The following is a 12,219-nucleotide window of genomic DNA, read 5'->3' on the forward strand; positions in this document are numbered from 1 at the left end:
CACCATGGGGAAGTTTAGTAGGACCTCTGGGGGCTCTCCCTCAGTCCAACTAAGTCACCTTCTGACAAGCACCCCCACTGTGCTGGGTCCCATGGACATCTCTGAGTGTGCAAGCCCAGGAAAATCAAATGGGCCTCAGAAGAGTGTGCCCACGGGTCAGGGCCTGTGTGCAGATCCAGAATGAAGCCGCCCGGAAACTTGCAGTGTTGATGTCCATGTCATGTCACTCCCACAATCACCAGGGCTCTCTAGTCACTGTCCTCCCTGTGCTCAGGAAGTAGAGAGAGAGGGAGGAAGGTATTTGCAGCAACTCCAGTGAAGCTAGAAGGTTTTTTAAAAGATATATTTCTTTATTTGAGAGAGAGCAAGAAGGGGGAGGGGGAGGGGCAGAGGGAGACAAAGAGAGAGAATCTCAACCAGGCTCCACGCTGAGGGTGGAGCCCGATGCGGGGCTTGATCCCACGACCCCAAGATCATGACCTGAGCCGAAATCATGAGTTCTATGCTTAACCGACTGAGCCACCCAGGTGCCCTTGAAGCTAGAAGATTTTAAGCTTCAAATGAAGCCACAGAATACAGTAACTAGCAAGTTATTTTAATAACTTAATAACGGTGCTATCCAACAGGGTAGTGACAAGACATGTGCAACGTGAATTTGAATTAATTCAAGTGAAATAAAATGAAAAAGTCAGGTCCTCCGTCACGCTAACCACATTTCAAGGGCTCAAGAGCTAGTGGCTAGTGACTACCACATTGCACAGGGCGGACAACGTCGACTTGCTCATGGCTATATCCCAGCACCCAGCACAGGGTCTGGCCCCTGAGAATGTTCAATCAACAGTGAGTGAGTGAGTGAGTGAGTGAGTGAACGAACGAATGGAGTAAATGAAAGAGAAAACATTTTGTAGGATATAATACACCTCTATGGAAGATATTATCAGGGGAAACAGCACCACCGTATCTTCCCAAGTAGGCCACGTGCAGGAGGCAGTGTGGCTCAGGGTACTCAGGAGAGTGACCTAACCTCTCTGAACCTGACCTCTGTGAGATGGGGAAGTAAGGACCGTCACAGAGAAGGGAGTGAGGGTTAAAGTGGGGAATAGCAGCACTTGGCACAGAGGGGCGTCTCAGTCAGGGGCAGTTTGCTTCTCCCTCTCTTAGTTGTTAGAGAAAACCAGGTCCCGCAAAGAGATGGAATGAACTTGGGGGAATGCCCCCAAATCCCTTTGTGAAGGTTCCTCTCTTGATTCAAAGCCCTAGTGGAGTAAGAGCCCATGGGTCTCAGGTTCAGCCTCATGGCTGCTCCCTGACCTCAAGCAGGCCTAAGCGGAGGGTGATTCGGCCACAGTGCCAGGGGAAGCAAGCGGTCCGAGGGGGCCTGGGGGGAAGGGGAGAGTTGGATTCAAGAGACTGAAGGTCAGTAAGATCCATCCCCAGGGGCCGGGGCCTGGCTCTCTCACCACTGCTGCCGTAACCATGAGTAAACTGAGAAAAGCATAAGAAATAACCCCTTAAAAATGCATGACTTGCTGAATTTCCAAGCTCCAAGTGAACCTGAGTCTCGGGCCCCAAATGCAGTCCTGTTTAGGGGTCTCCTGGGCCAACGGACGGACCAGGAGCAAGTTAGAGCCCAGGGCAGGGCCCAGGCCTGTGAGTCCCGCCCAGGCCTGTCCCCACCTACCTTGAATTCCTCCCCATTCTCAGTGTCCCCACCTCCTGGCGTTCTCAGCAGCGGGTCTGTAAGATGACAGAGCAGAGTCAAAAAGTTTCTGTTGGCACATAAGAGTCCATTCCAGAGACCACCCAGAGGACGAGGTCAGGATGCCGGGCCCATGTGGTCACTGCCGGCCTCCAAGATGTGGGGGTGCCTGAGCTCAGGCTCAGCAGGGTATCAGGAGCCAGGTCTGTGTGTGAGAAGGACAGAACAGAAGGGAACACAGAATCCGAGACCTGAGCCTCAGGACTCATGGCAGGGCCCACTTGCCCTGCCTTTCGAGGTGGACTCCCCAAGGCCAGCAAGGCAACCTGGGGCGGATCCTGACATCACAGAGGAGCCAGGCAGGAAGCTCCTGAAACCCAGACCTCCATAAGCTAGAGTGGAGGGATCTGAACCACATAGGGTCAGGCCTATAATCCTCTCCGAGGAAAGTCCAACCACAAAAACAAGGTGTTGTGGGCAAATGCTGCCTGCAGCCTGCATTCCAGCAGGTGCTCATGAGAAGCCCCTGGACCCCGACCTGACTGCAGCGAGGGGTGACAGATGCCACAAAACACAGGGGCAATGCTACTCCTCAGGAAGGGAGGGAAGGGGGAAGGCAAGGGGGTGGGTGGAGCAGCGCATCTGGGCAGAAGCCGAAGGCGGGGCGCACCCACCTCTCAGGGCCCGCAGCCGCCGCCTGGCCACCTTCAGGTGCTTGGTCCGGCCCAGGTCTTCCCCCAGAAGGTAGTACCAGCCGCTGATTTCCTGTCACAAGGGAAGGCGTGACATGCTCAGACAGAGGCAGAGGACACAGGTCAGGCAGCTACCAGCCCCCCCTCAAAAAGCAGCCCCTGGAGAGCCTCCCTCAAGAGCATCATCTCTGCAGAGACAGACCCTTCAGCTGCCCTCCCCCAGAGGGAGCTGCCATGCCTACACCTCCAGGAAGCTTTCCCTGATGCTCCAGGCAGAGCTGCTCATCCTCTCTGCTGAGTTCCCACAGCCTGTTGTCCCTGGAGAACAACGGTCTGCTTACATGCCTGCCTCCCCACTGGGCTGTGCATAGGCTCTCCGATGGGCCTAGCACTGTGCCTGGTATACAGTAGGAGCCCAATGAATGTTGACAGAACAGAAGGGAGGGAGTGAAAGAGGGATGGAGAGGCCAGAAGGTGGGCATCCTAAGGCTCCTGAGCAGTCCCCATGCAGGGAGCATCTCCCAAGAGGGAATGAAGCCAGCACCGCAGGCCAGAGAAGCTATTTGGGACCTACATGCAGGATAAAGGGTCCTCACCACCTATCCCAGACTTCACTTCCAGAACACAAAGTGGCAGGCCACCTGGCAACTCCATGCAGAGGCCACCAGGACATCTCTAGGGGTGTGTGTGAAAGGAGTGTCTCCACCTCCCCTGCTCAAAAGCCTCCAGTTTGGGGCCGGGGTGGGGGGGGAATGCAGAGGTGGATAAGGAACTGGCTACCCAGAGGGAGGGGTCTCTGGATTCCAGAGTCCTCACTCAGCCTAAAGGAAAGTTCCATAGAGGATGGTGCTGCTCACTCCATCCCTGAGCACTTGCTAGACCCAAAAACACGAGACCTGGTAGATAATGTCAAGAGGATGAGAACCACCTAGCCCTCCTCCTCCGGGGCAAGCCCAAGAGTGCTCAGAACTCCGGGGGATCTGCCAGCGTCCTGGTGTGCCAGACACCAGGCCCAGAGCCCCCTGGAAGGCCTAGGGGCTGCCTGACAACTGATCTCTGACAAGCACAAACCCAGGAAGAAGACCCAAAGCCTTGGTCACTCGGACGATAAACAGTGTTGTTCTTCAGGTCGTGAAGCATGCGAGACAGAAGCTCCACCCAAGGGCTTCCAGACAAAGGCCTCTGCCCGTGCTAGCCCTGGCCTTGGTGGGATGATCCTGCCAGAAGCGTCCCCGGGACCCACCTTGTCCGGAGTCAGGAGGGACTTCACCCCAAAGCTCATGCAGCCAATGAGTCCACGCTGTCTGGGAGAACAACAGAGGCTTGAGTCAGCACCTTCTCGCCGGGCTCTATGGGGAGGCCAATTATCCCGTGCAACATAGGTTTGCCTGATTCACTGCGGTTTACAAAGCACTTTGACCCGCGTTGTCTCATTTGATCCTTCCAACTTTGTGAGTTAGGCTGGAGAGGGCTAAGTCTCCCCATTTCATGGAGGAAAAGGCTGAGGCTCAGAGTTGGTCCCCTTCCCAAGGTCACAAACCGGGTTAGTAGTAAGGTCCTTGGGAAAGCCATGCACCCTAGATTGGAAAACAGTTCTCCCTCCACCGACCACAGAAGCTTAGGGCTACCCATAGGCTTTGGGGATTTTTTCTTTCTTTTCTTTTTTTTTTTAGTAGAATTAACATACTGGGTTATATTAGTTTCAGGTGTACAGTATAATGATTCAACAACTCTACATTTCTCAGTGCTCCTCAAGATAGGGTACTGTCTCCCCTCCCTTGCCCTCACCTCTCCTCTGGCAACCAGTTTGTTCTCTGTACTTAAGAGTCTGGGTTTTTTGTTTGTCCTTTTTTTCCCTTCTTCTTCTTTATTTGCTCATTTGTATTGTCTCTTAATTCCACATAGGAGTGAAATCATACGGTATTTGTCTTTCGCTGCCTGATTTATTTCACTCAGCATTAACTGTTCTAGTACTAGGGAGATCTGAAGAGGCAGGCCCCGCAGGGAATTTCAGCACCCATATCAGTGGGTTGATGCTCAACTGAAAAGTTGTGGGACCTCAAGTTCAAGAAGCTCTTCTCAGGTACAGGCAGGACCTTCGCAGTTCCTGGACGGGTTCAGATCAAAGTCCCAATCAACACAAAAGTTGTTGAGACTCACTGGACCTGGACAAGTAGGCATGAGCCAGAGTCAGGACTTGGCGGGGAGCGGGGGGGGGTGTCACACTGTGGCAAGAGGCTGAGTTCAGTCGGGTCCCCCGTGACTAAGAGTAATTCAAAGTTCCGGAAGACTGATCACCATTGAGTCCCAGCGTCTAATCTGGGACTGACTGATACAAGGCAGCTTTCAGTAAGGATGGCATGGGCTAATGTTAATGAAATTCAAAAAAATAATCTTGTCACTGGGAGAGAAAAGGAAGTAGTTTACAAATTTGTAGTTTAATGAGAAAGACACCCACGAAAATATTAACAATGGTTGTCTCCGGTAGGTGGGATTCGAGGGGTTTTTGTTTTCTTCTTTGGGTTTTCAGTGTTTTCAAGTGTTCACAGGGAACAAGCACTACTTTTGTAATCAGAAAAGAAAAACAGTATTTATATCTTTATATTTGCAAATACTTCTATTCTACCATATCTTTCTCTATCTTAGCACTAGAGTCGCTTTTTCATTTTTCTATTGTCCTCTTTCTTAGCGCATCCCCAACTCAGACCGCCCCAGAGACTGGTTTAATAGCTGTTAACCAAGAAACAGCATGAGTATTTAGACGGAAGCATAATCCTTCAGTATCTGAGGGACCCACATAGAGGAGAGATTGAGCAAATACTGTAGAAGACACAAGAGCAAAGCCAAAGATGGAATGAGCCGCCCACACGGGTAGTGAACACCCTAGAGGTGTGCCTCCCCAGAACCTGGTCCAGGGCGGCCTGAGTGAGGCCAGGGGCTCTAGCTGAGGGTGCACCACAGAACCCTCTGAAGAGCCCACCCAAATCCTGTGCCCCAGAGCCTGCCCCTGGGGACCGGACACAGTAAGTCCGAGGTGGGATCCAGACCTGTGAGTCTAGAGAAAGCTATGCCAGGACTCCTGCAGGGCACCCGCCTGTGCCTGCCCCAGTCAAGGACCAGTGGACCAGGTCTCTGTAAATAAATATTGTTTGCATTCTCCGGAAAGAGTGGCAGCTTACCACCTGACGGTCCCAAGCAAAACAAAACTGGCTTCTCATAGGCAGCCAAGTCAAGTGAGGGGCGGGGCTGCCGAGCACTAGAGACTGATCCTCGGAACTGGTGCCCCCGCCCCTCAGAGGCACACTCTGCACCTGACAGTGCCTCCCCACCTCCTGTCACTCGGCTACTCCCCCTGCTCCCTCCCCTGCCCTCATTTCCTGTGGCCTGGGCACTCCGGCTCCCCCTCTTCCTTGCCCCCTCCCATCAGACAAGGCCATATTAATAATCTACCCAAAGAGGGGTGCCTGGGTGGCTCAGTCGTTAAGCGTCTCAGGTCATGATCCCAGGGTCCTGGGATACAGCCCCGCATCGGGCTCCCTGCTCTGCGGGAAGCCTGCTTCTCCCTCTCCCACTCCCCCTGCTTGTGTTCCCTCTTTCGCTGTGTTTCTCTCTGTCAAATAAATAAAATCTTTAAAAAAAAAAAAAATCTACCCAAAGAGAACAGTGCGCTCACCCCCAGTAAAGAGACCCTTCCACATCCATCTCCCCAGCCCACCCCCAGAAACAACACTCCTCCCTCCTGGGAAGTGGCCAGCCACAGTGACCATCACGAGCGGCAGACCCTGGTCTGAATTGCCATTCCAGAAAAGCCTTGTCAAGACTTCGCCAAAGTCCTTACCACCAATTTGATTCTATTTTTCAACACCTTCAAGGGCAACCCGGCTGGTATCCAGGTGCTCACACTTCCTTGTTGCACACTTTTCCTATCACACCGGGTATGGCTCTAACTTTCTAAATCTCCAAGCAGGATGCTTTAGCTGTAATAAAGGCTGCCTCTCCCCGCTGCTCTTCAATAAGTGGAATTTTCATTCCCTGGGGCTTAGAGAATGCTAAATGGTTAATAGCCCACATGAGCTTTGCTTCCTGCTAAGGGGCCTCCAATGATTTCATGCTAATTCAGGCCAAGTAAATTGTCACAATTAATGTCCATAAGCAGGAAACGCTCTCTAAGTGTTCTTCAATTAGCTACTCCTTAAGCCTGCTTTTGAAAAATCTTTGGAGGAAGAAAGACTTCTTTTACACATAATCTGAGTACCCGGCAGGCAATGTACCAGTCGGTCAGCCTATAAACTTGGAAACTAGTGCTTACCCTGGAGGCTGCCTGAGAATTGCGCGAGCACGAAGTCTCAGGGGCCAAGCCTTGGTGACTTCTCAATGCTAAACCCTGAGCTCAGGGCTCCGCGCGCTCAGTGAAGGCTTGACAAATGCAGGAACCCATCATGCCCGTGGTGGGTTGGCAGGCCCTGGGCAAGGAGCCGCAGCATTAAGGAAAGCAGACGGATTTGCAGGAATGTAAATAGCAATCCAAGAGAGCGATACAAGGGATATCACTGACAGGGCGAGATTGACAGACAGATGGACAGTGCAGGCAACAAACGCTGAAAGCTCTGGGAGGGCTGAGATGCCGGAAGAGGGCCTGAAGAGCTAAGCCAAAGAGAGGAAAAGGAAGAGCACTGCGGGCAGAGGGAACAGCCAGTACAAAGACTCAGAGGTAAGGCTTCATGGAACACTCGTGGCAAAGAGTACTGGGCTCGGTTACCTTTTGAGCAGAGGGTAAGAGACCCACTGCAAAATGAAAATGCATTCTTTTCAGGGAACTTTCAGAAGAAAATGCATTCTTCTCAGGGGCCTTAAACTATTTCTGCTGCAGGGTTACAGCATTTAATCTCCATTTATTTTTACTTTGATGGCTTAAATTGAACACATATTTTTCCATTTGTTTTTTTTTTTTTCTTTCCCTGTGTTGGGTCACAAGCTTTCTAACAAATATGGCACTGTGCTTCGCACTGAGGTCCCGTTTGGAAAGTAGATCAAAGGCGAGAGAAGACTTGGAATGCCCAGGACAGGGTATGACACACAGCAAGCAGACTCTCCATAAATGTTCCTACTCTTCGCATAAAAGATTATGTGTTTCAAGCTATGTGTGTTTTGTTCTTTTTTTAGCGTGGGGTGTGACCTTACAATCCTAAGACTGTTCTCTGGCCACAGGTTCTGAAAGTGCTATCATTGATACTAGAAGCTTCAGTGGGGCCTTCACCGTATCATCAAACAAAACTTTTAAATAGCTGAGTTCCATAGTCAAAGATATTAAGGAGTGACTCTTAATTGTCAAGCATGATAATGGCGTTGTGGTTGTCTTTTTAAGCCATCTTTTAGAGAGATATATAGAGAGGAGATGAGATGATGTCTGGGACTGGCTTTAAGATAATCCACTGGAGGAGGGAGGGGAGAATGCGTGGGGGCATGGAGGGAATAAAATTGGCCATATAGCTGATGGATGAAGCTGGACTATGAATATATGAGGGCTTATTATATGACATCTTCTACCTTTACGTATGTTTGAAAATTTTTTTTTTTTTTTGCTTTTTTTGTTTGAAAATTTCTTGAAAATTCACAGAACCCAAAAGCTGAAAGAAATCTTAGCATCTCTCCTGCATTTCACAGTTGAAACTGAAGCCTGGAGTGGGGAAGAGACTTACCTAAGGTCTCGTAGCAACGTTGGCGTTAAGCCAAATCTCCTGCCCTGAGGCCTGGTTCCCCTCAGCACCCACTCTGTCACCACGGTGAGGTGACATCCCCCAGCGTTTCCCCCAGAACGTCTTTGTAGACCACCTTGTCCCCCTAAGACGAGTTTACAGCCATCACTGGAAGGATCGTGAGAAGTCATGAAACAGAGGCTTCCCTTTTATCTCCTATCAGTTACAAAATGTAACTGCCACACATTCACCTGGATGATTTATGTAAAACCACATCTGTTTCTGTTGGGAAACAGCCCAGAGGAAGCAGCCCAGGCCCCAAGGAACAAGAGTACTGACACAGTGCGTCACAGAAGGAGTATAGCTTTGGAGTCATTTATTGCCTGCATGAGGACAGTCAACTCCCAGGCTGCCTGGATTTGAATCCTGTTTCCACCACCTCCTAGCTGCATTAGCTCAGGCAAGTTACTTAACCTCTCTGTGCCTCTGTGTCCTCACCTGCCAGAGAGCGACAGCCCTATTACCTACTTACACAGCGTTGTGAGGATTAAATTAGACAATGCATGGAATATGCTATGCAAGGTCCACACACAGTGGACATTCAGGGTTTAATAACCTCACGCAAGTTCCTTCACCTTTATAAGCCTCGGTTTCTTCTTCTCCGAAGGGAGGGACAGTAATAATTCCTACATCGTCCCAAGGTTGCTTATGAGGATGAAATGAAATAATGTATGTAACGGGCCTGGCACAGAGAAGAGTTCAGTAAATGTTTGTTTCCTTCCTCCTGTACTGGTCTTTGATGTTGCTAAGCTGCATGTCCGTCCTTTGGAGAAGCACAACGCGAAGTGAGAGCGTTCCGCAGGGCGGAAGTTTCTTGCAATTGCTCCGTCAGCCTCCCCCGGCTCCGAGGCCTTCTGGCTCGGAGAGGGATCGACACTATGTGTCCCTGCGTGGCGCTGGCGGCCTCGGAGGGGCCACCTGCTCCAAAGCAGGCCTGCCTGAGCCTGCTCTGTCCCTCTTGAGCTTTGGATCGGGACTGTGACCACGAGCTCCACTGTGCTGGGTTTAATAAGGAATCTCACTTTCCCAAAATAGGCAACAAGTGGAGGAGACACAGCCTCCGTCGCACTGCCCCGCAGGGTGCTGACTCACTTTCCCCCCTGGCCTCACTTTCTTTTGCAAAACCCGTGAACTGCCCTCTGCTGGGCTCGCCCTGGTCTCACAGGAGGGCAGACCTCTGTGGCGGGTCCCAGCGCAGCGCATGCCTCTAGCACCTGCCCCCCTCCTTGCCTCCATCCCGTGGGCTCCCCAGACGCCCTCCGTCTCTCTGGCACTCCTCTTCGGGCTTCTTCAGGCTTTCCTGCCAAGACGGGATTCTGACCCTTGAGGCTTGTCACCCACTGTCATCCTAGGCAGTCCACCCTCCTTCACCCACCGCCTTGGTCATGGCTCCCACGTCCGTACCTTGGCACAGAGCTCTCTCTCCCTCTGGGCTCTGTGTCAGCAAGACACCCCTACACAGCTCCCATCCGACTGCTCTCCAGCCCCTCCTTCTCGGGGGACCCAAAGCTGGTTCCCTTCCCCTCTAGGGCATGCTGGTTTGGTTGGGGACACCACCGGATACCCAGGAATGACCCCTGACTTCACCCGCCGCTCTCACAGCCAAACCACCACTAAGTACCATTAATCTAATCTCCTAAATCTGTCCTAGGTCTGCCTCCCTCCTCTCCATCCCTAAAGCATCTCTCTCACCGATCACTGCAACGATCTCCTAGCTCCTCCCCAGCCTTCCAAAGCCCTACCAGGATGATAGATCTAGAACACGCGTCTGCCTCTCCCCTGCTCAACACCCCTCAGTATCTCTTCACCACCAGCTTCCCAAACACCAAGCTGACGGCATGAGGTTCCCCTGAGAACTTATATAAATGTAGCTCCCTCAGCCCTGCCCATGAAGATCGGACTGAATCCATCTGACATGGCACCTGGGAATCTATGTTCTCTGCAAGCATCCCAGGGATTCTGATGCAATTCCAGGGCTGAGAACCACTGGCCTTAGGAGGCAGCCCACGCTCCAAAGAACACCTACAGAATCATCTGATCTGGCTTACACCAACCTCTTCATCTTATCTCTAGCTGGCCCCTACTTTGTACTTGACCCTCCTGCAGTGCCAGGGAGTTTGGAGACCCCTCCCCACTTCTGCCCTGCCCTGCCCTCTATACTCTGCTGGTTCTTTCTTCTGTCCTTTTGCTTGCACCCCAGGAAGCAGTATAGTGTTGAGAGTGAAAATCTGGGGTCTAACTGCCTGGATCCCCATCCTGGCTCTACTGCCTACTGACCATGTGACCTTGGGCAAGTGACTCCCTTTCTTACCCTCCATTTCCTCTTCTGAAAACTTAGGCAAAAACATACTCCTCTTAAGAGTTATGAATTAAATGAGATAATGCACTGTCAACCCCTGGCTTGTGGTCAACACCCAGTAAATGGTTGCTTATTATCAATGTGATGTCCTCCTTCTCACCCACACCCCCAAGTCCCTATCAGTGATCTTCTCGAGAGCAGAAGAGTCTCTGATTGACCCCATGTGTCCCCAGCATCTAGACCAATGTTGTCACATTGGTACCCAGGAAATGGCAGCTGAATGAATCAGGCCTACAGCACCATAAGTTCCATGAGAAAAAGTAAATGCTCCATTAAAAGAAATATTCTTCCTTATGAATAAGGCTCAATTTTAAAAAGCATACCAGCTATAAAATTTAAGATACTAAAAAGCATTCAACCCCAAAATATTTTCCCAGTCTAAGCTGGTGAACGGAGCGGATTTTCACTCACTGAGGCACTTTTCCAATTACCACTTGGTTCTATGATGGCTTGACAAATGTATGGCCACAGGATCCCCCAGATTCCTTTGGCTGCCCCAGGTGAATGAGCCCCTGCTGCTCACAACGGGCACGGCACTCAGTCCAGTTGCTCTTACCCCCTCTGCTAAGCAGCCGATTCTCCCCCTAACCCAGCACTCCTCCCCTGTGCTGGACTAAACCCCATGCTAAGGACCACATCTGGCCACCCGCGTCCCGCGCAGCATGCAAGACCAGCCTGTTTGGCTATTCCCACATAAAACCTCTGCACCTCCCACGCTGCCTCCTCATGGCAGCCTGAGCCCAGCATGCATATTCCTGCCTCTTGCCTTTGCTCATGCAAAACCTTCTCTCCTTGTCTTATTCTTGATCTCTGCCCCAAGTTCACAATCCCATTTCTTCCAGGAAGCCTTCCTTGATCACCTCGGCCCACAAGGAACTTCCCTCTTCCCATACTTACTGTCCTTATTACTCATTCAGTCTTTTATCCATTCAAACAATATTTACAGAACATCTATGTGCTAGGCATTGGGTACAGTGATGACTAAAAAAGAAATGGGTCTATTTTTCTAGGAGCTTCTACTCCTGTGGAACTGAGCGTGTGTATATTGTTACTGTAATCGGTGTCTAGGCAGCACCTGGTGTCCCTTCCTACAAGTGGGCACCTTGAGAGCAGAAGCCACAGGCAGGCTGGCTGGCGTCCCCAGGGGCCAAAGCAATGCCTTGTTGATACCAAGGGCACAGCAAATGCTACCTGATAACACGGTCCTCCACACTGTCTGGAGCGATGGGGACTCAGGCGAGTGGCGGCCTCTCAGATTTAGTGTTTCCACTACTACTCATTCATCCCACAGGCTTTAACTGGTGCCTGCTGGCCGCCTGGCTGCCCCCTGGGGGCCGAGAACAGGCTCTCCCCTCCAGCTCAGTGCTTCCCCTCACCTGGAGTCACCCGCCCTATTCCACACAGTGACCAGAAGGCGCTTCTGTTCATCTTCCTCTTGGATGAGACTGCAAAGCAAACCAGACGGTCAGAGTGTTAGTAGGGCTGAGCTCCAGGCTGGACCCACAGAGTTCATCACAATTGCAAAATTTAGAAATAACCTAACAACCATAAGGAGCTGGTTAAAGAAACTCAAGCACCAATAGGGTGGGAGGTGAGTATTCACATACATAAAAGAGTTTCAATTACTTTGTTCAGGACAAAAGGGAGGTTACCACATAATATTACAGAACAATTCCATTTTTGTAAACACCTACACACAGACAGACATACACA

The 12,219-nt window shown here is 51.2% G+C and overlaps 1 protein-coding gene across 1 annotated transcript in view; it reads right to left on the minus strand.

Moving 5' to 3' along the window:
* The window catches only part of LOC118017779 (regulator of G-protein signaling 3-like), a 70,262-nt gene that overhangs the window by 39,977 nt on the left and 18,066 nt on the right, over positions 1-12,219 (minus strand). Inside the window, exons 5-8 of the mRNA XM_035015996.1 lie at positions 11,883-11,951; positions 3,635-3,695; positions 2,374-2,464; positions 1,682-1,737 (exon numbers count right to left, since the gene is read on the minus strand). Of these exons, the coding sequence (XP_034871887.1) occupies positions 1,682-1,737; positions 2,374-2,464; positions 3,635-3,695; positions 11,883-11,951 (277 nt within the window). The remainder of the gene's footprint in view (positions 1-1,681; positions 1,738-2,373; positions 2,465-3,634; positions 3,696-11,882; positions 11,952-12,219) is intronic.

Source organism: Mirounga leonina, unplaced genomic scaffold (assembly GCF_011800145.1).
Source record: "Mirounga leonina isolate KUSES-001 unplaced genomic scaffold, KU_Mleo_1.0 Mir_170, whole genome shotgun sequence".
Lineage (NCBI taxonomy): Eukaryota > Metazoa > Chordata > Mammalia > Carnivora > Phocidae > Mirounga > Mirounga leonina.